The sequence below is a fragment of the Schistocerca nitens genome, chromosome 2 (assembly GCF_023898315.1).
Source record: "Schistocerca nitens isolate TAMUIC-IGC-003100 chromosome 2, iqSchNite1.1, whole genome shotgun sequence".
Taxonomy (NCBI): Eukaryota; Metazoa; Arthropoda; class Insecta; order Orthoptera; family Acrididae; genus Schistocerca; species Schistocerca nitens.
Window position 1 is genome coordinate 10,648,845 of NC_064615.1, and position 26,855 is coordinate 10,675,699.

The 26,855-nt window shown below is 48.8% G+C and overlaps 2 protein-coding genes across 2 annotated transcripts; both read right to left on the reverse strand.

The window, feature by feature from the left end:
* Positions 1-1,799: 1,799 nt before the first annotated feature.
* LOC126237542 (proteoglycan 4-like) lies at positions 1,800-2,666 on the reverse strand. Its single transcript, XM_049947728.1, has one exon. It carries the CDS (start codon positions 2,664-2,666, stop codon positions 1,800-1,802), a length of 867 nt encoding a protein of 288 aa, XP_049803685.1.
* Positions 2,667-15,227: 12,561 nt separating this feature from the next.
* LOC126237543 (uncharacterized) lies at positions 15,228-24,532 on the reverse strand. Its single transcript, XM_049947729.1, has 2 exons — positions 24,228-24,532; positions 15,228-15,996 (listed from the first exon to the last, which is right to left on the reverse strand). The coding sequence occupies exons 1-2, from the start codon at positions 24,530-24,532 to the stop codon at positions 15,228-15,230; spliced, it is 1,074 nt and encodes a 357-aa protein (XP_049803686.1).
* Positions 24,533-26,855: the final 2,323 nt, after the last annotated feature.

Below are 26,855 nucleotides of genomic sequence, written 5' to 3' on the forward strand. Positions count from 1 at the left end.
ACAAGTTCAGAATGTTCAATATGGCCCCCTCCAGACACTCGAGCAATATCAACCCGATACTCCAACTCGTTCCACACTCTCTGTAGCATATCAGGCGTAACAGTTTGGATAGCTGCTGTTATTTCTCGTTTCAAATCATCAATTGAGGCTGGGAGAGGTGGCCGAAACACCATATCCTTAACATACCCCCATAAGAAAAAATCGGAGGGGGTAAGATCAGGGCTTCTTGGAGGCCAGTGATGAAGTGCTCTGTCACGGGCTGCCTGGCGACCGATCCATCGCCTCGGGTAGTTGACGATAAGGTTTCATAACCAACCTTTTTCGTAGGACTCTCCATACAGTTGATTGTGGAATTTGCAGCTCTCTGCTAGCTCTGCGAGTCGATTTTCCTGGGCTGCGAACAAATGCTTGCTGGATGCGTGCTACATTTTCATCACTCGTTCTCGGCCGTCCAGAACTTTTCCCTTTGCACAAACACCCTTTCTCTGTAAACTGTTTATACCAACGTTTAATACACCACCTATCAGGAGGTTTAACACCATACTTCGTTCGAAATGCACGCTGAACAACTGTCGTCGATTCACTTCTGCCGTACTCAATAACACAAAAAGCTTTCTGTTGAGCGGTCGGCATCTTAGCATCAACTGACGATACGATACGATACGACCCGGGCTTCTGCAGGGGCTCCGCTACCCCTGGATGGCGGAGTGTTAGTAGGCTTGCCCTACTGTGCCTCCAAGTCTTCTCTTATTTGGTGTGGTTTATTCTTCTCTGTTGATTCGTGTCTTCTGGTGGCCCTTTTCAGGATGTTGAAACTTCTCGGCGTCTGCGCAGCAGACGCTGGGTAGGCCCATGACAGGCCGTCTTCTCTGCTCCCGGCGCGGACGGCGTAGGGAGCGCCTTATTTCGACGGCTGCTGAGCAGCCGCCGGTGCGGCGGTCATCACGGCTTCCGCGACTCTCTGCAGCGTGTCGGCAAGGTGTGTTACCCTGTCGAGTGCCGCAGAGAGTGCGGAAATTGCTGCAGCCAGCCCGCCTTCTTGCGCAGTTGTAGTGGCGCCCTGGCTGGTTGCTGCCGGGTGACGTGAGGCGTCCGGCGCGTTACCGCGCCTTTCGCCTCCCGTCGAAGCGTTGTCTTCTCTACGCGCCTTCCCTTGGACGTGGAAGGCGCGCTGGTCCTCAGGTGTGCGTTCGCGCGCACGTTTTCTGACGCGAGTGCGCCAGCTGCTGTTGCCCCCTTCAGCGGGGCCGGAGTTAGCTGCATTGGCTGCCGGCGTCTGTCTTGCGCGTGCCGGCCGCCTCGCTTGTTTTGCGCCTGGGCGCGGACGGCGGAGGGAGCGGTCGGCAGTCCTCGTGGCCTGCTGCCCGTTCTGGCGAGCTATTGCGGCTTTGAAGACTTTGCAGCCGCGGTAGCTCGCCACGTGTGGGCCGCTGCAGTTCGCACACTTGGGCGTGTGCGACCTCGGTAGCGGACAAAGTCTGCTGGCATGGGCCCCGGCGCACTTCACGCACTTCTCGGGGAAGGAGCAGTGGCGAGCCACGTGCCCCATCCCCTGGCAGCGGAAGCATTGTACCAGGCCCCTCTTCTGTTTCAAGTTTTCGACGGTGAGCTTAGTGTTGGCCACCCTCGTCACCTGGTAGAGCCGCCTGTTTTCTGGTGTATCGGTGGCGATAACCAGAAGTGACGGCGACTCCTTGTGGCTGACGTGCGACTTCACGCGCGTCACGTTGCGCACGCTGAAGTCGAGGTCTGTCAGCTCCTCTCGTAGCAGCTCCGGTTGAGCTGCCATCGGTAGTCCCTTAAAGACAATCTTCAGTAGTCGCTCGGGGACGGCGGCGTGTGTGAACCAGTGGAGGCCCTGGTTTGACGCCTCGCTCGTCACCTTGATGTAATCTTCTGTGTTGGCGACCTGTAGCCGCACCAGGTTCCCTGCTGCAGCTCGCAAGGTGAAGTCGGCAGTCGTCCACCTCGAAGACTATGGGCGGCGGCCTCCGGTGTGACCGTCCGGTGGTGGGGACGGCTTCTTCGTCATCATCATCATTTGAACAGCCTGCTTTGGCGGCGGCCGTGGGCGCCGACCGCTCTGGAGTAGGCTGTTCAGTAGTATTTTCGACCGCAAGTGCCCCGAAGCGGTTTGCGGTCGATGTGGGCGGCGGTGAGGGCGTCGTCCGTGGTCTGGCCGCACGTTTCGACGTGACGGTCGTCCATGTCGATCCAGCACCGCTGTCGTCTGGTAGGGCGCGCCGTCTGCCCCCGTTTGTAGAGACAGCGAGCTGCCTCCTCTTCTTTGGCGTCTTTTTGGCGCCGGTAGCTGCGGTGGTGTAGGACCGCTTGCGTAGCCCGCCGTCTGGGAGATGCGGTGCGCTGGCTGCCGTCCTTTTCCCGTTCTTCGTGGGCAGGAAATCTGCCAAGTTGACGATAACATCGTCGTCTTCTCCTGACTCGAGGTCCGGGTTCGAAGGCCGAGTCGTCGTAGACGGCGGGTCAGACGGGGCCGCCGGGGGAGCACGCTCCTCCGGACGGCGGTCTGCCACGCCAACTTCTCCAGTCGTCGTACTTGGGGGGCCGGATGGGGCCGTCGACCGAGCGGGCTCGGCCGAACGGCGATCCGCCACACCCATAGCTCTGCTCAACGATCCTCGGAACTCCGGGCGTGCCCACGACATCTCTGCGCGCTGCCGGAGCGACGACTCGGCATCAACTGACGCTGACGCCTAGTCAACAGCGCCTCAAGCGAACAAATGTACAACTAAATGAAACTTTATAGCTCCCTTAATTCGCCGACAGATAGTGCTTAGCTCTGCCTTTTGTCGTTGCAGAGTTTTAAATTCGTAAAGTTGAGGTATTCTGTTTGAATCACCCTGTATTCTGCTACTTGGAGACCATTTGCGCCATTTATGGACTTCTTGTTCCCAAACAAGAGTTTTTTATGGATGACAATGGACCATGTCACTGGGCCACAGTTGTCATGAGTGGCTTGAAGAACATTCTGGACAATTCGAGCGAATTTGTTGCGCACTCAAATCGCCCGACATGAAACCCTTTATGGGACTTGATCGAGAGGTCAGTTTGTGGACAAACTCCTCCACCACAACGCTTTCGCAATTATTGATGGCTATAGAGGCAACATGACTCAGTATTTCTGTAGGGGATTCCAACGACTTGTTGAGTCCATGATGCATCGAGCTTCTGCACTACGCAGGGCAAAAGAAGGGCCGACATCATATTAGGATGTGTCCCATGACTTCCCTCATCTCAGTGTATCAGTGAACGTTAGGTTTCCACTTGAAACTGAATCCCATAAGCACCACGTAAGTTTAATATGCTCAGAAGGTCTCGGAAGGAGTGGTCAATATTCTATGATATGACAAGAACGCTCATTTTAAGCAAAAAATTTCGTATTGACATATGCCCTATCCCGAATGGTTTCCAAGATACAACTCATTTAATGCACATTTGTTTTTGGGCTAGTAGCGCGTACGTTTGTGTGTTACCCACCCAATCTCCTTGGCATCTTATTCTAGCCAGTACTACCTCGATGCTTTTAGTCTTTTCGCATACGGTGAGTCCGCTAAACTCCCAGTTGCTCGTGATGTGTCGTGAGTGCACCGGTGGAAGGGATTGAGAGTGTTTTAGAAGTAAACATCGGTGAACCGTGTTTGTGCACATACTGGCTACATTAATGAATACCATGCAGGTATGATATATACTCAGTGATGGTAGTGCTCCTAGTATTGTCAAAGAATTCCTGTCGGCGCTGTAATGTGACGTGTACGATAATGCCTACAGATAATGTTAAAATACGTTTATTCAGTTCACAATTTGCATAATGCATGTTTTAATTGTTACGTACTAATGTATATATGTGCTTGTGTAAACCTGACAATGTACCATCTATCTATCTATCTATCTAATTGTCTATCTATCTATCTATCGCTTGAGCCTTGTCCCGCAGTTACGCAGGGTCAGCCATCGTTAATCGTATTTGGCATGTTAATGGTGAAGGGAGGGGGGGCGCGGATGCCCCCCTGTACCCCCTGGGACGGAATTAGCGTACCCCAGCTGTCTGCGTCGAGTGTAAGCCATGGAACAGTGCAAAAGTGTTCAGATGTCTGCGAGCCGTGTAACTGAGGCGGAACATGGTGACCAGCCCGGTATGCACATAGAGGGATGTGGAAAACCGCCTAAAAACCACATCCAGGCTGGCCGGCACATCGGCTCTCGTCGTTAATCCGCCGGGCGGATTCGATCTGGGGCCAGAACGCCTACCCGAGTCCAGGAAACAGCGCGTTAGCGGGTTAAACCTGACAATGTACTGAGTAATAACAAAAAAAAATAATTATGTAGGCCTACATTGAACGTTTTCTATCTTGGAATATATACAGAATAGGGCAAATATCTACAGGGTGTTACAAAAAGGTACGGCCAAACTTTCAGGAAACACTCCTCACACACAAAGAAAGAAAATATGTTATGTGGACATGTGTCCGGAAACGCTTACTTTCCATGTTAGAGCTCATTTTATTACTTCTCTTCAAATCACATTAATCATGGACTGGAAACACACAGCAACAGAACGTACCAGCGTGACTTCAAACACTTTGTTACAGGAAATGTTCAAAATGTCCTCCGTTAGCGAGGATACATGCATCCACCCTCCGTCGCACGGAATCCCAGCCGGCCGCGGTGGTCTCGCGGTTCTAGGCGCGCAGTCCGGAACCGTGCGACTGCTACGGTCGCAGGTTCGAATCCTGCCTCGGGCATGGATGTGTGTGATGTCCTTAGGTTAGTTAGGTTTAAGTAGTTCTAAGTTCTAGGGGACTGATGACCACAGCAGTTGAGTCCCATAGTGCTCAGAACCATTTGAACCATTTTGAACGGAATCCCTGATGCGCTGATGCAGCCCTGGAGAATGGTGTATTGTATCACAGCTGTCCACAATACGAGCACGAAGAGTCTCTACATTTGGTACCGGGGTTGCGTAGACAAGAGCTTTCAAATGCCCCCATAAATGAAAGTCAAGAGGGTTGAGGTCGGGAGAGTGTGGAGGCCACGGAATTGGTCCGCCTCTACCAATCCATCGGTCACTGAATCTGTTGTTGAGAAGCGTACGAACACTTCGACTGAAATGTGCAGGAGCTCCATCGTGCATGAACCACATGTTGTGACGTACTTGTAAAGGCACATGTTCTAGCAGCACAGGTAAAGTATCCCGTATGAAATCATGATAACGTGCTCCACTGAGCGTAGGTGGAAGAACATGGGGCCCAATCAAGACATCACCAACAATGCCTGCCCAAACGTTCACAGAAAATCTGTGTTGATGACGTGATTGCACAATTGCGTGCGGATTCTCGTCAGCCCACACATGTTGATTGTGAATCGAGGAAGTACAGTACATACTGACGAAACTAAAATGAGCTCTAACATAGAAATTAAGCGTTTCCGGACACATGTCCATATAACATCTTTTCTTTATTTGTGTGTGAGGAATGTTTCCTGAAAGTTTGGCCGTATCTTTTTGTAACACCCTGTATATGAAGGTTTTTGCTTCAAGTCATCCTTCCTTTCATATCCCTGACTATTGGCTAGTCCTGCTGAGACACCCTGTATAGCAAAATCGAGAATTTAGTCATTCATCTGTAACACTTGGTTATGGTGAGATGGTAATATAACATTATCACAAAACGTATTGTTGCATAACAGAATAATTTTATTGTGCAGGCTTAAAAGTTTGTTACAGTCCTAACAGTGAGTTCGGAACAGAGTGAATTAGCGCTGGGCTGGCGCGCCAATCGTTACGTCAACACGACGTATCATCGACCTCGGAACAGGCCAGACAGAAGTGCAATTTTTTTTTCTTTATTGTAATTTTAAGCACCTCATACAAGGCGGGCTGGCAGCAGCATAATACGCTGCTCTTCACCCTTAAGGGGTACAATAATACACTCCTGGAAATTGAAATAAGAACACCGTGAATTCATTGTCCCAGGAAGGGGAAACTTTATTGACACATTCCTGGGGTCAGATACATCACATGATCACACTGACAGAACCACAGGCACATAGACACAGGCAACAGAGCATGCACAATGTCGGCACTAGTACAGTGTATATCCACCTTTCGCAGCAATGCAGGCTGCTATTCTCCCATGGAGACGATCGTAGAGATGCTGGATGTAGTCCTGTGGAACGGCTTGCCATGCCATTTCCACCTGGCGCCTCAGTTGGACCAGCGTTCGTGCTGGACGTGCAGACCGCGTGAGACGACGCTTCATCCAGTCCCAAACATGCTCAATGAGGGACAGATCCGGAGATCTTGCTGGCCAGGGTAGTTGACTTACACCTTCTAGAGCGCGTTGGGTGGCACGGGATAAATGCGGACGTGCATTGTCCTGTTGGAACAGCAAGTTCCCCTGCCGGTCTAGGAATGGTAGAACGATGGGTTCGATGACGGTTTGGATGTACCGTGCACTATTCAGTGTCCCCTCGACGATCACCAGTGGTGTACGGCCAGTGTAGGAGATCGCTCCCCACACCATGATGCCGGGTGTTGGCCCTGTGTGCCTCGGTCGTATGCAGTCCTGATTGTGGCGCTCACCTGCACGGCGCCAAACACGCATACGACCATCATTGGCACCAAGGCAGAAGCGACTCTCATCGCTGAAGACGACACGTCTCCATTCGTCCCTCCATTCACGCCTGTCGCGACACCACTGGAGGCGGGCTGCACGATGTTGGGGCGTGAGCGGAAGACGGCCTAACGGTGTGCGGGACCGTAGCCCAGCTTCATGGAGACGGTTGCGAATGGTCCTCGCCGATACCCCAGGAGCAACAGTGTCCCTAATTTGCTGGGAAGTGGCGGTGTGGTCCCCTACGGCACTGCGTAGGATCCTACGGTCTTGGCGTGCATCCGTGCGTCGCTGCGGTCCGGTCCCAGGTGGACGGGCACGTGCACCTTCCGCCGACCACTGGCGACAACATCGATGTACTGTGGAGACCTCACGCCCCACGTGTTGAGCAATTCGGCGGTACGTCCACCCGGCCTCCCGCATGCCCACTATACGCCCTCGCTCAAAGTCCGTCAACTGCACATACGGTTCACGTCCACACTGTCGCGGCATGCTACCAGTGTTAAAGACTGCGATGGAGCCCCGTATGCCACGGCAAACTGGCTGACACTGACGGCGGCGGTGCACAAATGCTGCGCAGCTAGCGCCATTCGACGGTCAACACCGCGGTTCCTGGTGTGTCCGCTGTGCCGTGCGTGTGATCATTGCTTGTACAGCCCTCTCGCAGTGTCCGGAGCAAGTATGGTGGGTCTGACACACCGGTGTCAATGTGTTCTTTTTTCCATTTCCAGGAGTGTACGATATACAGGTGACACAGACAATACAAAAAAATGGCGGGCAAAGAATGTAGATACAAAAACAATAAACACGAAGCCGTTCACGCTGGACGAAAATGCACTAACACTCGTTGACACGGCGCACAGAAGACGGACGACGGCGACGGCACACGTGAACAGATGAGGCGTGACGACGAAAGAACACTAAAACAGACGAAGGCACACACACGAGACACTGATGGCGATGATCTCCGGCGCGCGATATGTTCACTGAGCATGTGCGAGTCCGGGGACCTGCCAAGGGAGGAGGAGGAGGAAGGGGAGGGGGAGAGGGAGAGGGGAGAGCAGAGCAGAGCAGAGATGCCAGGGGCACGGCAGGGAGGGGAAGGGGGAGGGGAAGCCCGGGGGAAGAGGGGTGGAGGGAGGGGACGGGGGGAAAAGGAAAGAGAAGGGAGGGAGGGTGCCTAAAGGAAAGGACATCGGAAGTGGGGGGGCAGGGTCAAAGTTGATAGGAGGGGTAGATGGAGGGGAGGAGGACAACATCAGGGAGGGGGAGCTGGCGGAAGCCACCTTGGGAGAGGGTAAGGAGGGTGGAGAGATGGAGACCGGGTGGGACGTGGGAATACAGGCGCGGCAGCGGGCGGGGGTGGGAGAGGATCGGGGAGACGAGCAGGTGAGGAGGATCGAGTTTACGGGAGGTGTACAGGATCCGTATCCTTTCAAGGAAAAGGAGGAGGTGGGGGAAGGGGATGAGATCATACAGGATCCGCGTAGGGGAGGGGAGACGGATGCGATAGGTGAGGCGGAGAGCATGGCGTTCAAGGATTTGGAGGGATTTATAAAAGGTAGGGGAGGTGGAGATCCAAGCCGGATGGGCATAACAAAGGATAGGGCGGATGAGGGATTTATAGGTGTGGAGGATGGTGGAGGGGTCCAGACCCCACGTACGGCCGGAGAGGAGCTTGAGGAGACTGAGTCGGGAGCGTGCCTTGGCTTGGATTGTCCGGAGGTGGGGAGTCCAGGAGAGGCGACGGTCGAGGGTGACGCCAAGGTACTTAAGGGTGGGAGTGAGGGCGATAGGACGGCCATAGATGGTGATGTAGAAATCAAGGAGGCGGAAGGAAGGGGTGGTCTTGCCTACAATGATCGCCTGGGTTTTGGAAGGATTGACCTTGAGCAACCACTGGTTGCACCAAGCGGTGAACCGGTCAAGATGGGATTGGAGAAGGTGTTGGGAGCGCTGCAGGGTGGGGGCAAGGGCAAGGAAGGCGGTGTCATCGGCAAACTGGAGAAGGTGGACGGGGGGTGACGGCGGCGGCATGTCCGCCGTGTACAAAAGGTACAGAAGGGGGGAGAGGACGGAGCCTTGGGGCACACCGGCAGAGGGGAAAAAGGTGTAGGAATCGGTGTTATGGATGGTGACATAGGAAGGACGGCGGGAGAGAAAGGAGCCAATCAGACGGACGTAGTTAATGGGAAGGGCGAAGGTTTGGAGCTTGAAGAGGAGACCAGAATGCCATACACGGTCATATGCACGTTCGAGGTCCAGGGAGAGGAAGATTGCGGAGCGACGGGAATTAAGCTGTTCGGAAAGGAGATGAGTGAGGTGAAGGAGAAGGTCGTCGGAAGAGAAGGACGGCCGAAAGCCACACTGGGTAACGGGAAGGAGGCGGTGCTGGCGGAGATGCTGGTGGAAGCGTCGGGTGAGGATAGATTCCAGGACCTTGCTGAAGACCGAGGTAAGGCTGATGGGACGGTAGGAGGAGACGGCGGACGGCGGTTTGCCAGGTTTAAGGAACATCAGGATACGGGAGGTTTTCCACAGATCGGGGTAGTAACCGGTGGACAGGACTACATTGTAGAGCCTGGCCAGGGTGGAGAGGAAAGAGACAGGAGCTTAACGAAGGTGGCGGTAGGTGACACGATCGTGACCAGGAGCGGTGTTGCGTTTCGTGCGGAGGGTAGTAATGAGATCCTGTGTAGTGATAGGGGCATTGAGTTCTGTGTGTGTAATGTTGTCCAAGTACTGGAAACCAGGAGCGAGGGGAGGGACAGAGGTGTCAGTTCGATCGCGGATATCTGGGAAGAGGGAGTAATCGAACTGAGGATCATCTGGGATGGAAAATACATCGGAGAGGTAGGAGGCAAAGTGGTTGGCCTTACTAAGGGTGTCAGGGAAGGAGTGATCATCATGGAGAAGAGGATAGTAGGGGGAGGGTTTAGTTCCGGTAAGGCGACGGAAGGCCGACCAGAACTTGGACGAGTTGATTGGTAGGGTAGCATTTAAACGGGTGCATGTCTGTCGCCAGTCCAGGCGTTTCTTAGCCGCGAGCAAATTGCGAACGTGTCGTTGGAGTTGCCGGTGGCGTCGTAGTGTGTCCGGGTCACGCGTGTGGAGGAAGGCACGGTAGAGACGGTGGGATTCACGGAGGAGGAGGATGGCCTGTGGGGGTAAGGTAGGACGTTGGGGGTGGATGGCGACACTAGGGACGTGGGCCTCCACGGCCTCAGACAAGGTCTGCTGGAGGAAGGAGACAGCATGGGTGACATCATCTGGGTGGTGGTAGGTGAAAGGGTGGACAGAAGTGCAAGCACCGCTGTGTTACTTAACAGGGCATGGTGAGGTAACATCTTGTGACTTCACCGACCAAGCGGCACTGCAAAATCAAGCTTAGGCAGAAGGGACCGAACTCTGCGACCCAGAATCAATATTGAAAATACAACAGCGCTATATACCGATCCTGCCTTGGAGGCGGTTAAGTGGGAGATGTGTCTCAGAGCTGGATAGTGACAGATGGTTACGCGATACTCGACGCGCTCGTAGTTTATGTATCAGCCGATAGAGGGGAACTGTGATCTAGTTTCGATTGTGCCCACTAGAGAGCACTAAAGTAATAGGATGTTTTTCATAAACTGTTCTAGTATTTTCATAAAGTGTTATTATGTCTTTTTGTGTATGTAAAATGTCACAAATGTGTTTTAGCAGTATGAATGATGCGTGAGTATGGTTTAAGGTTAATATGAAGATAATTGTTTAACGTGTTATGTAGAGGGATTAAGTGTGGGAACATTTAGAAGAAGTAATGATGTGGACAAAGAGGATTTTTGTGGAATAGATTCGTAAACTAAGTTTATGGTAAAGGGAAAGTTAATTCAGGTATAAATAACAATAGTAAATAATTTTATGCATAAACAGAACTTCAGCATATTAGATAATTACGTCGGTAAAAAGTGCAGTCGTTAGGTTTAGTATTTTGCGATTGGTTATTGATGAAAAGCGCGGACTGACGCGGGAGAATGTTGTTTTGCTATTGGCTGTTGAATAAACTGACCAATGGTAAAGCAATATTCTTCGCGCGCCTTTCTCAGCTGGTAGAGAAGACTTAGAGTATTCTAGAGAGGAGTCGGAGCCTAGCCATGAAACAGTTCGGACGTGTGTAGTACTAGTTCCGATGGAAACGGTAAGTTGCCGGATCTAGCAGTGTTTCATACATCAAAAGTGTTGTAAAGTGACGGCATAATTATTCCGATGGGTGTATAGAAAATTCGGAATTTTTAAGTGAATTTTGTGACGACAAAAGACATATATTCCGCGTGGCGTATTGAGCAGGTCGGTGGCTAAAAACTGTGAATGCATTAGGTACCAACAGACTTAATATTTGGCCAGCATTCTCAATTTAAAAAAAAAAATACGTATTTTTGTAGCTATTACGTTTTCGAGAAATGCAACACCATAAACATGCTAACGTGAGTGAAAGGGATTGTGAGTGACTGTGTTAAGACTAGCACGGGCTTGACAGTGATACATGTTCACCTAAGTTTCAGAATATATTAATTAAGGACAAAATTTCCAACTTTTCATTTCGTGTGAAAACTTTCTCCCGAAACGTAGATTAGTGACTTTAATTGCAGCCTGGTTCACGTCAAAGTACAGTAGGTTTCGCTCGGCTTCCCTACTGATTATATACTGAGACAATGTTCACAGGAAGGTGCAGGTCCGTCATAAAGGGGCGGAAAGAACCGCGCCGCCGCACAAGGAGCACTGACCTGTCAGATAAATGGGAGCAAATGCACTTAAATAACCAGAGCCCAAGCCACTAAAAAGAGAGGCTTTCAGATCTCCAGTACACATTCCATCCTGCTGCCGTTCTGTCTGCATCGCTAGAACCAGAGTGAATGAATCTCTGTTGAGTTTCAGTGAAACCACGACACATTGATTGATGACAACCAACCTGTTACTTGCTTGCTGACTCCAACACCAAGAGGCAGTCAAAGTAGTGCATGCCACAGCTGTTGTCTGCCACTACTGCCCACTGGGTCAGAGCGAATGGAGAGCGGCTAGCCTTCCGCCACTACTGTGCCATTGTAGATGATCTGCAAGCTGTCATCTTGCCATCTTCGCACCGACCAGGCGAGGCGTGTCCGTGCAGCCTCGTGGCTGACTCGCGATTGTCTGCTGTAGTCCTTGTCGATCCATGCCTTGCAGGCAAACAAAAATTACGCGAAGCGAAATGCAGCGTGAGGAGGGCTATGCGAGAAGCGTTCAATGAATTCGAAAGTAAAGTTCTGTGTCCTGACTTGGCAGAAAATCCTAAGAAATTTTGGTCTTATGTCAAAGCGGTAGGTGGATCAAAACAAAATGTCCAGACGCTCTGTGACCAAAATGGTACTGAAACAGAGGATGACAGACTAAAGATCGAAATACTAAATGTCTTTTTCCAAAGCTGTTTCACAGAGGAAGAGTGCACTGTAGTTCCTTCTCTAGATTGTCTCACAGATGACAAAATGGTAGATATCTAAACAGACGACAGAGGGATAGAAAAACAATTAAAATCGCTCAAAAGAGGAAACGCCGCTAGACCTGATGAGATACATTCGATTTTACACAGAGTACGCGAAGGAACTTGTCCCCCTTCTTGCAGCGGTGTACCGTAGGTCTCTAGAAGAGCGTAGCGTTCCAAAGGATTGGAAAAGGGCACAGGTCACCCCGTTTTCAAGAAGAGACGTCGAACAAATGTGCAGAACTATAGACCTATATTTAACGTCGATCAGTTGTAGAGTTTTGGAGCACGTATTGGGTTCGCGTATAATGACTTTTCTGGAGACTAGAACCCTACTCTGTAGGAATCAGCATGGGTTCCGAAAAAGACGATCGTATGAAAGCCAGCCCGCGCTATTCGTCCACGAGACTCAGAGGGCCATAGACAAGGGTTCCCAGGAAGGTGCCGTGTTTCTTGACTTCCGCAAGGCGTTCGATACAGTTCCCCACAGTCGTTTAATGAGCAATTGAAGAGCATATGGGCTATCAGGCCAATTATGTGATTGGATTGAAGAGTTCCTAGATAACAGAACACAGCATGTCACTTTCAATGGAGAGAAGTCTTCCGAAGCGAGAGTGATTTCAGGTGTGCCGCAGGGGAGTGTCGTAGGACCGTTGCTATTCACAATATACATAAATGACCTTGTGGATGACATCGGATGTTCACTGAGGCTTTTTGCGGATGATGCTATAGTATATCGAGAGGTTGTAACAGTGGAAAAGTGTACTGAAATGCAGGAGAATCTGCAACGAATTGACGCATGGTGCAGGGAATGGCAATTGAATCTCAATGTAGACAAGTGAAATGTGCTGCGAATAGATAGAAAGAAAGATCGTTTATCATTTAGCTAGAATATAGCAGGTCAGCAACTAGAAGCAGTTAATTACATAAATTATCTGGGAGTAGGCATTAGGAGCGATCTAAAACGGAATGGCCATATAAAATTAATCGTCGGTAAAGCAGATGCCAGACTGAGATTTATTGGAAGAATCCTAAGGAAATGCAGTCCGAAAACAAGGGAAGTAGGTTACAGTACACTTGTTCGCCCACTGCATGAATACTGCTCACCAGTGTGGGATCCGTACCAAATAGGGTAGATAGAAGAGAAAGAGAAGATACAACGGAGAGCAGCGTGCTTCGTTACAGGATCATTTAGTAATCGCGAAAGCGTTACGGAGATGATAGATAAGACTCCAGTGGAAGACTCTGCAGGATTGACGCTCAGTAGCTCGGTACGGCCGTTTGTTGGAGTTTCGACAACATACCTTCGCCGAGGAGTCAATCAGTATATTACTCCCTCCTACGTATATCTCGCGTTGAAACCATGAGGATAAAATCAGAGAGATTAGAGCCCACACAGAGGCATACCGACAATCTTTCTTTCCACGAACAATACGAGACTGGAATAGAAGGGTGAACCGATAGAGGTACTCAAAGTACCCTCGGGCACACACCATAGGTGGCTTGCGGGGTAGAGATGTATATGGTGGGTGACCAGGGCCTAGCCTTCACGACAGCCGGCATTCTCCACCTCAGTGCACGACACAGTGTCTTCCAGAGCGCTGAGGCGGTAACCGCACTGCGTCATCGCAGTATGTCTGTGCGGGCCGTCGGCAGCTGAGCGCGCAGCCACGGAACTGACGTGCGCTGGTGACGCAACGAATCGCTGCCGAAGCGTCAGCATTCCTTCGCAGCATGTGCAAATGCACGCAGCTGCCGCCTGCAGCTCTGAAGTACTTCGTGCACAACGGTAAGAGTGGCGCTCTGGTCAACCAGTTAATGTTATTGCAGATGTCACTGTATCAGTGATGCTTCCAGGCATACACTGGACCACTCACCCTCACTCTACTCTCGACCTCCTTATTACGGGGCGATCGCAGCCCTCAGTCGTGACAATACTGTCAGGCTGACGAAGTAACTGCTGTCCTCAAGTTGTCTAAGCAGTCTTACCTTTCGAGACCTAAAAATACACTGAAGGGCCCAAGAAACTGGTTTCCTTTGTTTTTTTTTTTTTGGGGGGGGGGGGGGGGGTCGTCAGCCTTCTGACTGGTTTTATTGGGCCCGCCACGAATTCCTCTCCTGTGCCAACTTCTTCATCTCAGAATAGCACCTGCAACCTACATCCTCAATTATTTGCTGGATGTATTCAAATCTCTGTCTTCCTCTACAGCTTTTGCCCTCTACAGCTCCATATAGTGCCATGGAAGTCATTCCATCATCTCTTAACAGATATCCTATAATCCTGCCCCTTCTCTCTTATTAGTGTTTTCCACATATTCCCCCCCCCCCCCCCCCCTATTCTGCGCACAACCTCCTCATTCCTTACCTCACCAGTCCACCTAATTCTCAACATTCTTCTGTAGCACCACATCTCAAATGCTTCGATTCTCTTCCTTTCCAGTTTTCCCACAGTCCATGCTTCACTAACATACAATGCTGTACTCCAGACGTACATTCTCAGAAATATCTCCCTGACATTAAGGCCAATGTTTGATACTAGTAGACTTCTCTTTGCCAGGAATGTCCTTTTTGCCACTGTTAGTCTGCTTTGGACGTCCCCCTTGCTCTGTCCGTCATTGGTTATTTTACTCCCTAGGTAGCAGAATTCCTTAACTTCATCTACTAACACTCTAACACATCCTCAATATTATTTTCCATTCTTCTGTATATTATTCTTGTCAGCAACTCGGATGAATCAACTGATTGTCCGATAATTCTCGCATTTGTCAGCCCTTGCAGTCTTCGGAATTGTGTCGATGATATTTTTCCGGAAGTCACTTGGTATGTCCCGTATTCATATATTCTGCACAACAAAACAACGTGAATAGTCGTTTTGTTGCCACCTCCCCCAATGATTATAGAAATTCTGATGAAATGTTATCTATTCCTTCTGCCTTTGTTGCTACACACTAGTGAAATCAAGGACACAGTAAACTTCTGCTCACATACACCTTTATTCTCACACGTCCATTTTACAGTTACAGTTGAAATATATCTGCTGCAGAGGGCAGCACAATGTACAGACTTAACAGAACTGCCAACAGATGGCGTAGGAGTCTTCATTCCCCGACATCCTCCCCACCCTGGTCCATCTCGAGGGGGATGACCAGCTGGACCGGTCGATAGATCTTCATACCATCTGGCTGGCGAAGGATGATGCACCGTATTTTACTGTCTCTGCCATGCCGCACTTCTTCTACCACAGCCCTCTTCCACAAGTGCCGTGGTTTGCTGTCTTCTTGGAGCAGAACAACCTCTCCAATTCTCGGTTTCCTCTGTGAAGGGTATCCCTTCACCTCATGATATTGTCTTAGCAGCAGGAGGTATTCTGTCTTCCACCTGCGCCAGATGTCGTCATTGACCTTTTGTCTGAGTCGGAACTCCTTGGCAAGGTCCTTTCTAGTTGCTGGCTCTGGCCCACATGGAATTGTTACTAATTTCCCACCATTTAGAAAGTGGGCTGGCGTCAGTGCAGTGTCACTCTCTCCTTGAGTGATGGGTCGTGAGTTTATTGCGGCTTCTATGCTGATCAAGGTGGTGTTTAAGCTCTCTTCATCCACCTGGGAGCGACCAAGAACTTTCCTCAGGCAGCGCTTGACTGAGCCTATCGTGCGTTCCCACCAGCCTCCCCACCAAGCCGCACGTGGTGGTATGAATTTCCAAGTGATTCCATGGTGGGCACAGTAGAGCTGTACGTCAGTATGCTGCATGGTTTTGAAAAGCTCTGCCAGCTCTGAGTTGGCTGCATGGAATGTTGTAGCATTGTCTGAGTAGACAGTGACTGGTAGGCTCCTACGTCCTGCAAAGCGTTGCACGGCCATCAAAAATCTGTCAGTGGACATGTCAGTTGCAAGTTCAATATGAATGGCCCGTGTTGTTGCACATGTGAATAGGACCATGTAGGAACCTTTTGTTTGATGTCCAGATTTGACATATAATGGTCCGGCAAAATCGATGCCTGTTACTGCAAATGGTCTTGAAGGCTGAACTCTGTCCAGTGGTAGTGGGGCCTCCATCTCTTCATACCGGCGACTGTGTATTATCTTGCATGGTAGGCAAGAGTGAAGAACTCTCCTAACAGCTTGTCGTAAGGCGCGAAGACGCGCTTCAGCAGTTGTGCGGTTGCAGGAGAGAGGCATATCCTTCTTTCGAGGCAGAGATACAACTCTGCGACCATATTCCACACAGTATGATTCTCGGAATTCCTGATAAATAGGGTGGTCCATGGGTTTTAATGCTCGCTCTTGATGTCCTGTTATCCCGATTGTCTCCAGGTCCCAAAATCGGCGCACTGACTCATCAGATATATCACTGCAGCTGCCCTGAATAAAGTTGACAGTTGCTCTGTTGATGGTGGTGCTAGATCTGTTTCCACTGAGAACATATCCAAAGATTGTTGGGAGAAGAACTAATGATGGTGATACCTTGATTGGTTGTTCCGAAGTCACGATTCTCCAGTAATAATCAGCTCCAATCAGGCTCTCAATAGGTAGATCTTCAGTGTCTCCTTTAGGATCTGCGAGTGGTGTACCACCACTCAAGACCATATCTCCTACATCTTGTGGCACTGTTGGTTGCTGTGAAAAATTATTTGTGCTTTCAACGGCTGTTACTGATATGTGGGAATTAGTGGAGCACCCCACCATATTAAACTGCACCTTCTTCCGTGAGAGTGATGAACTGTAACTGGATTCGAAAGTAGTTATCTCGAGAGTAGTGCTTCCAATGACACTTAGTTGGAGAGATTCGATCAGTGAATGGTGAATGAAACTCGATTGACTCCCTGTGTCCAGGATGGCACGTGTCTGTTTGCTCTTACCAGTGGGTCCTGTGATACTCACACGAGCAGTCTGCAGGTATGTGAAGTTAGAAGTCATAGTTTCAATTTTATTTACTGTTGTGGTATGGCTACTGCAGATAGAAATGTGATGCTCCCCCTTACATTTCGCACAGGACGCCTTTCCCCGTTTGAAACACTGATTTCTGTTGTGGCCACGTCTCAGGCATAGAAAGCAACGGTTCATTGTCTTGAGGGCGTCGATTCTTGCCTGCAAGCTTGCAATCTTTTGGCAGTCTTGGCCCCAGTGCCCTCTTTCGCCGCAATACACACAGAAGGGCTCTGAATTCTGTTGTTTCTTCTTGTCCCTCTTCGTTTTAACCCTTACATGGAAGGCAGATGAAGTTGGTACGTAATTTTCGTGTGGTACAATATCTCCACGAATTTTGCGTGTGTTGATAGCTCCTTCCACCTCTTCATTTATGAACTCCATAAGGTGGGTGAGGTTCCCTTCTTCAATCTTTTGCCTTCGGGCATGAACAAGCCAATTTTTGCAAATTTCTTCAGGAAAGGCTCGAAGAAGTTTGGGTGCAAGCACTCTCCCATAAGAGTCCACATTTTCTCCTAGTGCTCGTAGTGCTTGGATGCGCTTATGGCACTCAATGTAGGTGGAATTGAGAGCCTCTGGACTGCCTGAAGTCGAAGTGTTAAGATTCTCCAAGAAATCCAGGTGACTTTGGATAATTCTGTTCTTATCCCCATATTTGGATTTCAAAATTTGCTTAGTCTGCTCATATGTATCAGCTGTAACAGCAATGCCATCGACCAAGTCCTTAGGTTCCCCATCAAGGTAACCACGGAGGAATACATGCTTGTTCATTGTTGACACCATCGGATTCTCGTCTATGGAAGCTGTGAATTGCTCCCAAAATCGAGGCCAAGCTTCTATATCCCCTGAGAATGCGTGCAGTTTGATAGTAGGCAATTTTATGTCCATACAGGCGTGTTGTTGAGCCGCTGACGTCGCATTCCTGTCCCCTGAGCGCGCTCCTCCTAGAAGGCCTTTCGCCTTTCGGAGGGCGCGTTTGCATTTATCAGTATATTCCTCACAAGCTTCCGTGTCGGCTTCGTATTCAGAGTCATCCAGCAAGTCCTGTATTGTATCGTTGAGTCGGCTCAACTCTTCTAATGTTTCCTGTAGGCGTTCCTGGAAGTGTTCTACTTCTTCTGCAGCTGTAGAACCATCGAAGGCGTTTATTTGGCTGACGAAACGCGTCGCATTCGATCACAAGGTCGTCCGCTTCCGGCGCAGCCTCCCCAAGTTCGGAGCTACTGCTTCTGCCATGGTGAGTTGGTGGTTTTGCTTTCTGTCGCGAGAGTGCGTTCAAGGTCAAGACACCCCGTCAGTTGGATGCTATCGCTAAGGGATGGCGCTGTCCAGGAGTGTGAACCGTTAGCAGCCCCCTAGTGGTGTTTGTAGTTCTCAACAGATGGCGCGACCGTGCAGTTTTCAACTTCCCGCGACCTTTAGTAGTGGTCGCTGTTGCTAACAGATGGCGCTGCAGTCTACCAATACTTTAGCAAGTCCCCTTTGTGCCTTGCAAATAATACGCCAACTGCCCTCTATTGCTCTGCCACCAACAAACATGCACCAAGTAACATCACATACAAATCAATCGCCCCGCAGTGTCCTTTGCTACAGTTTCAGAGCAATGCCGCAACTTATCTGTGTGAGCTGAACGTGGCGTGACGTGACCGGATTTTGAGATTGAAGTCGCTCAAAACCTTCTCCGCCAGCGTCGAGTCCTCTTTAATGTGTAGTAGCACTCTATCTCTTCATGTTCTCCCAGGTTTCGGCACCAAAATGTTGCTACACACTAGTGAAATCAAGGACACAGTAAACTTCTGCTCACATACACCTTTATTCTCACACGTCCATTTTACAGTTACAGTTGAAATATATCTGCTGCAGAGGGCAGCACAATGTACAGACTTAACAGAACTGCCAACAGATGGCGTAGGAGTCTTCATTCCCCGACAGCCTTATTTGACCTTAAGTCCTCCAAAGCTTTCCTAAATTCTGAATCTAATACTGGATCCCCTATCTCTTCTAAATCGACTCCTTTTCCTTCCTCTATCACATCAGACAAATCTTCCCCCTCATAGAGACCTTCAATGTGCTCTTTCCACCTATCCTCTCTCTCCTCTGCATTTAACAATGGAATTCCCGTGGCACACTTAATGTTACCAACCTCGCTTTTAGTGTCACTGAAGGCTGTTTTGACTTTCTTCTATGCTGAGTCTGTCCTTCCAACAATCATTTATATACTTCCTCCTTTCATCGATCAACTGAAGTATTTCTTCTGTTACCTATGCTTTCTTCGCGGTTACCTTCTTAGTACCTATATTTTTCTTTCCAACCCCTGTAATGGCCCTTTTTAGAGATGCCCATTCCTCTTCAACTGTACTGCTAGTGAGCTATTCCTTATGGCCGTATATATAACCTCAGAGAACTTCGAGCGTATCTCGCCATTCCTTAGTACTTCCGTATCCCACTTCTTTACATATTGACCCTTCCTGAAAATCTCTTGAACTTCAGCCTAACCTTCATCACTCCTACATTGTGATCTAGGCCTATATCTGCTCCTGGGTACGCCTCACAATGCAGTATCTGATTTCGGAATCTCTGTCTGAGCATAATGTAATCTAACTGAAATCTTCCCGTGCCACCCGGCATTTTCCAAGTACATCTCGTCCTCTACTGCTTCTTGAACAGAGTATCCGCCATTACTAGCTGAAATTTATCATAGAAGTCAATTAGTCTTTCTCTTCTTTCATTCCTTGTCCCAAGCCCATATCCTTCTTCATCTTCAGCTTGTGACGTCGGCATGCATACCTGAACTATTGTTGTCAAAAATGGTTCAAATGGTTCTGAGCACTATGGGATTTAACATCTGTGGTGATCAGTCCCCTAGAACTTAGAACTACTAAAACCTAACTAACCTAAGGACATCACACACATCCATGCCCGAGGCAGGATTCGAACCTGCGACCGTAGCAGTCGCGCGGTTCCAGACTGCGCGGCTAGAACCGCTAGACCACCGCGGCCGGCAACTACCGTTGTCGTAGTTGGTTTGCTGTAGATTCTGATGAGAATAAGCCTGCCAATGAACTGTTCACAGAAACGCTCTCGATGCCCTATCTTCCTATTCATAAAAAATCCTACTCCAGGTATACCATTTTCTGCTGCTTTTCTGCTCACCCGACCAGAAATCTTTGTCTTCTTTCCAATTCACTACACTGACCCCTACCACATCTAGACTGAGCCTTAGCATTTCCGTTTTCAGATTTTCTAACTTCCTTACCACGTTCAAGTTTCGGACATTCAATGCCCCGACTCGTAGGACGTTATCGTTTCGTTGATTATTCAATCTTTTTCTCATGGTCACCTCCCCCTTGACAGTCCCTCCCGGAGATCCGAATGGGGGCTAGTCCGGAATATTCTGCCAACGAAGAGGTCATCGTGACACTTCTTCAGTTACGGGTCACATGTCCTGTCCATGCACATGTGTCTCTAATACAGGGGTTTTCGTCCGCAGCCCGTGGGCTGGTGGCTAGCATTGCTACATCTGGATCAGGGGGTCCCAGGTTCGATTCTCAGCCCGGCTGGGGATTTTTCTCTGTTCGGGGAGTCGGTGTTTGTGTTTTCCTCATCATTCCATGATCGCGAGTGGAAATAGCTAGATTGGACTGTGTACAGATTGGGAATGTGTACGGGCGCTGATGACCGCGGAGTTGAGCTCCCCAAAACCAAACATCATCATCACGGTGGTTTTATTGCTTTCGGCATCCTCATGTCGTTGATCACTGCTGATTCTTCCGCCTTCAGGGGCAGTTTCACATCCCAAGGACAAGAGAGTGGCCCTAAACTGTCCGCTCCTCCGCTCTCTTTGACAAGGCTGTTGGCAGAACGAGGGTGTTTTATTATGCCGAAAGTCTTCAGCCACCAATGCATATTATTATTCAAAATGTAAGCGGTTGCGGGATTCGAAGCCGGGACCGAATACATTTTGATTACTAATCAAAGACACTACACCTTTCTTTTATTTTGTTCGTTAATGTCCATTGCATTTTTTGGGGGCGGACGTCCCGTGACACCTGTTCAAGATGTCCGCCCCCCGGTAGCTGAGTGGTCAGCGCGACAGAATGTCAATCCTAAGGGCCCGGATTCGATTCCCGGCTGGGTCGGAGATTTTCTCCGCTCAGGGACTGGGTGTTGTGTTGTCCTAATCATCATCATTTCATCCCCATTGACGCTCAAGTCGCCTCAGTGGCGTCAAATCGAAAGACTTGCACCCGGCGAGCAGACTAGCCGACGGGAGGCCCTAGTCACACATTTACATTTACCCGTTCAAGTTAATCGTTGATCCGTTCACTCAGTTTATTTTTATTACAGAGGGTAACTGTCCCTCTGACGAAACAGGATGAGCTACCGTGCCACCACACCTTGACTAGGGGCGCATTGGTACACCTGCACAATACCGTGTAGGACCTCCGCGTGCGCGCACAAGTGCCGCAACACCACGTGCTATGGACTCGACTAATGTCTGAAGTAGTGCTGTAGGGAACAGCAACCATGAATCCAGCAGGGCTGTCCATAAATCCGTAACAGTATGAGGAGGTGGAGATCTCTTCTGAACAGCAAGTTGCAAGGTTTCAGAAAACACCGTTCTTGTGCAACGCAGCTAGCTCTTTATTCGCAAGATAGTAATGGCCGCTATCGACAGGGGATCTCAAAGTTGATTCCGTATTTCTAGATTTCCGGAAAGCTTTTGACACCGTTCCACGCAAGCGACTTCTAATCAAGCTGCGGGCCTATGGGGTATCGTCTCAGATGTGCGACTGAATTCGTGATTTCCTGTCAGGAAGGTCGCAGTTCGTAGTAATAGACGGCAAATCATCGAGTAAAACTGAAGTGATATCAGGTGTTCCCCAGGGAAGCGTCCTGGGACCTCTGCTGTTCCTGATCTATATAAATTACAGGGTGACAATCTGAGCAGTTCTCTTAGGTTGTTCGCAGATGATGCTGTAATTTACCGTCTAGTAAGGTCATCCGAAGACCAGTATCAGTTGCAAAGCGATTTAGAAAAGATTGTTGTATGGTGTGGCAGGTGGCAGTTGACGCTAAATAACGAAAAGTGTGAGTTGATCCACATGAGTTCCAAAAGAAATCCGTCGGCATTCGATTACTCGATAAATAGTATAATTCTCAAGGCTGTCAATTCAACTAAGTACCTGGGTGTTAAAACTACGAACAACTTCAGTTGGAAAGACCACATAGATAACATTGTGGGGAAGGCGAGCCAAAGGTTGCGTTTCATTGGCAGGACACTTAGAAGATGCAACAAGTCCACTAAAGAGACAGCTTACACTACACTCGTTCGTCCTCTGTTAGAATATTGCTGCGCGGTGTGGGATCCTTACCAGGTGGGATTGACGGAGGACATGGAAATGGTGCAAAAAAGGGCAGCTCGTTTTGTATTATCACGTAATAGGGGAGAGAGTGTGGCAGATATGATACGCGAGTTGGGATGGAAGTCATTACAGCAAAGATGTTTTTCGTCGCGGCGAGATCTATTTACGAAATTTCAGTCACCAACTTTCTCTTCCGAATGCGAAAATATTTTGTTGAGCCCAACCTACATAGGTAGGAATGATCATCAAAATAAAATAAGAGAAATCAGAGCTCGAACAGAAAGGTTTAGGTGTTCGTTTTTCCCGCGCGCTGTTCGGGAGTGGAATGGTAGGGAGATAGTATGATTGTGGTTCGATGAACCCTCTGCCAAGCACTTAAATGTGAATTGCAGAGTAATCATATGGATGTAGATGTAGATGTAGATCCCAGATATGCCTAATAATGTTCATGTCTGGAGAGTTTGGTGGCCAACAGAAGCGTTTAAACTCAGAAGAGTGTTCCTGGAGCCATGCTTACGTGTCACCTGTCAGAGTCGTATGTAGACTGTCAGGGGTCCCACGTCACTTCAACCGCGTACGCCCCACACCATTATAGAGCTTCCACCAGCTTGAACAATCCCCTGCTGACAGGCAGGATTCATGGATTCATGAGGTTGTCTCCATACCCGCACACCTCCACTAGCTTGATACAATCTGAAACGAGACTCGTGGGACGGGTAACGTGCTTCCAGTCATCAACAGTCCAATGTCGGTGTTGACGGGCCCAGGCGAGGCAGAAAGCTTTGTCCCGTGCAGTCATCAAGGGTACATGACTGGGCCTTCGGCTACGAAAGCCCATATCGACAAGGTTTCGTTGAATGGTTCGCACGCTGACACTTGTTGATGGCCCAGCACTGAAATCTGCAGCAATTTGCGGAAGGGCTGCACTTCTGTCACCTTGAACGATTCTCTTCAGTCGTCGTTGGTCCCGTTCTTGCTGGATCTTTTCACGGCCGGAGGAATGTCGGAGAATTGATTTTTTACGAGATTCCTTATATTCACGGTTCACTCGTGAAATGATCGTACGGGAAAATCTCCACTTCATCGCTACCTCGGATATGCTGTGTCCCATCGCTCGAGTGCCGATTATAACACCGGGTTGAAACTCACTTAAAGCTTGATAACCTGGCATTGTAGCAGCAGTAACCGATCTAACAACTGCGCCAGACTCTTGTTGCCATATATAGGCATTGCCGACTGCAACTCCATATTCTGACTGTTTACATATCTCTGTATTTGAATACGCATGCCTATATCAGATTCTTTGGCGCTTCAGTGTAACTTACGAAAGTGGAAGAATTCTTTGCAGTCTCAGTAATTCATATGAGGGAAGAAGAGCTTCTGAAAGAACTGTTGGTTGGATTAAAGGTAAGAGAACATTTCTCCTAATGCTTTTGCACGAGGCAGTGATACAAGGCCTCGTGGTAACTTAGTGCTGCCATCGCATTCATACATATCATTTAATTAAATTCGTGAAAGAATGGAAGTTAAATAAAGATTTTTGATTATCTTTATCCTCGCAATTTTTTTTAGATCTCAAGAATATGTTGTGTCTGATTTTGTACACAACGGTGAGGAGACGTGGGCTCCAGAGTGGAGCGGCAGCTGTCGTCCTAGGAATGTCGGACCGGAGCAGGGATGATTGGCGAACGAGGTAACACAACAAAGAGGAGATTTCCTTAAATTGTATTTCTCAATAGAAGCATTACAAACAATGTAGCAAGAATTAGAGTCCGGCTCACATAATAGCAACTTGGATGAGACTCACTGTGCTAGGCACGAGCAGTGTGGTGTCATGGCGAAGGGCCTCGAAGTCAGGTGAGGCGGGCCGCGGCAGAGGGTGCTGCTAGTCCAGAACCACCGGAGGCGTGGTGAGGCGGGCCGCGGCAGAGGGTGCTGGTGGTCCAGAACCACCGGAGGCATGGTGAGGCGGGCCGCGGCAGAGGGTGCTGCTAGTCCAGAACCACCGGAGGCGTGGTGAGGCGGGCCGCGGCAGAGGGTGCTGCTAGTCCAGAACCACCGGAGGCGTGGCTCGGTGGGTCCACCAGCTGGGGCAGTATGGATACGTGACATCACAGAATACCAAAGTTTTACACAGAACAATAAGATCAGTGCTGAATAACTCACATGATGCCTTCGTCACAATCACACAGTACCTGACCCATAAAGTAAATTTGAAGAACATATAAGCTACAAAAACCTTTTGGTGAATGAAATACAAGCTTGCTAAACCCGAACACTAATCAGATAGAGTATATAGAGAGCGATTTTTATATATAAATGACCTTATGGATAACATCGGATGTTCACTGAGGCTTTTTGCGGATGATGCTGTAGTGTTTCGGAGGTTGTAACAATGGAAAATTGTACTGAAATGCAGGAGGATCTGCAACGAATTGACGTATGGTGCACGGAATGGCAACTGAATCTCAATGTAGACAAGCGTAATGTGCTGTGAATATATAGAAAGAAAGATCCTTTATCATTTTGCTACAATACAGCAAGTCTGCAACTGGAAGCAGTTAATTCCATAAATTATCTGGGAGTAGCCATTAGGAGTGGTTTAAAATGGAATGACCATATAAAATTAATCGTCGGTAAAGCATATGTCAGACTGAGATTCATTGGAAGAATCCTAAGAAAATGCAGCCCGAAAACAAAAGAAGATTCACACAAAGGAAGTAGGTTACAGTACACTTGTTCGCCCACTGCTTGAATACTGCTCACCGGTGTTGGATCCGTACCAGATAGGGTTGATAGAAGAGAGAGAGAAGATCCAAAACAGAGCACTGCGCTTCGCTACAGGATCATTTAGTAATTGCGAAAGCCTTACGAAGATGATAGACAAACTGGAAGACTCTGCAAGAGAGACGCTCTGTAGCTCGGTACGGGCTTTTGTTGAAGTTTCGAGAACATACCTTCACCGAGGAGTCAAGCAGTATATTGCTCCCTCCTACGCATATCTCTCGAAGAGACCATGAGGATAAAATCAGAGAGATTAGAGCCCACACAGAGGCATACCGACAATCATTCTTTCCACGGACAAAACGAGACTGGAATAGAAGGGAGAACCGATAGAGGTACTCAAGGAACCCTCCGCCACACACCGTCAGGTGGCTAGTGGAGTATGGGTGTAGATGTAGATGTAGATAAACGGAATGGAATCTGACCCACGCTAATAGTAACCGCAAATACCTCTCTGCAGTTCATCAGACCTTAACGCGTAAAAATCTCACTGTTCCAACATAACTCGTTGAACACGCAGTTGTAGAAAAATATTACCTTGGCGTTCTGCAGTAGAATCATGGAGAAGACCTGTATGTAATTCTGTTTATAACTTGGTCAATTCCAACCCATAGCTGATTTCCTACATAGCTCTCTCTCTCCTTCTCAGTATAATTCAGTGGACCCACGCTCATTAGCACACTATATAACATGCAGGCAAACGAGTTCTTTCAGTCAGGAACGATTCCGAACACGACACAGCTGAAGAAGAACACTTTGTTCCCGTTCAAAATTCCTAAGCCTTGTAGAGTGTCTCAGCATCCTCGCTTTTCGTCACACGAGAACGCTCTCACCTCAGAAAAACTTAAGCAGAGAAATCAGCGCAGCAGACGCAGCGGGGAATATTGGTGGGCACAGATATGATAAAAAATAAGTTCTAGGGGACTGATGACCTCAGAAGTTAAGTCCCATAGTGCTCAGAGCCATTTGAACCATACTGGCAGAAGTAAAGCTGTGAGTACCGGGCGTGAGTCGTGCTTCGGTAGCTCAGATGGTAGAGCACTTGCCCGCGAAAGGCAAAGGTCCCGAGTTTCATATAAGCGCACACTCCGCTGCAGAGTGAAAATCTCATTCTAGATACGCAATAAACATAATATATGAAAGTTGGCAAATATAACTGACAATTTTCAAGATTATTAGTCGGATCGAGGACAATGTTGTGCATGTGCCGGAAGTGGAGAACTCTCTAAAACTAATGTGCGTTGTTATCGCCTAAATCGCCAACACTACGAGTGGTAGCTGTGAAATGGAGCGGAAATTGTAAAATATTGTATTTCAAGAGTCACAGGGAAATCGTCGCAAGATTCATCATCTAACAGTGTGAGATACGGATACATAGCTGTTAGAAGATATAGCCTTCTCAATACGAGGGCAGTTCAATAAGTAATGCAACACATTTTTTTTCTCGGCCAATTTTGGTTGAAAAAACCGGAAATTTCTTGTGGAATATTTTCAAACATTCCCGCTTCGTCTCGTATAGTTTCATTGACTGCCGACAGGTGGCAGCGCTGTACGGAGCTGTTAAAATGGCGTCTATAACGGATGTGCGTTGCAAACAACGGGCAGTGATCGAGTTTCTTTTGGCGGAAAACCAGGGCATCTCAGATATTCA

Coding starts and splice junctions, on each gene's coding strand:
- LOC126237543 (XM_049947729.1), bottom strand. CDS start 24,532: ATGTCACGTATCCATACTGCCCCAGCTGGTGGACCCACCGAGCCACGC. Junction 15,997..24,227: donor CACTGCTCGTGCCTAGCACA/GTGAGTCTCATC, acceptor GTCCACTGACAG/ATTTTTGATGGCCGTGCAAC.
- LOC126237542 (XM_049947728.1), bottom strand. CDS start 2,666: ATGTCGTGGGCACGCCCGGAGTTCCGAGGATCGTTGAGCAGAGCTATG.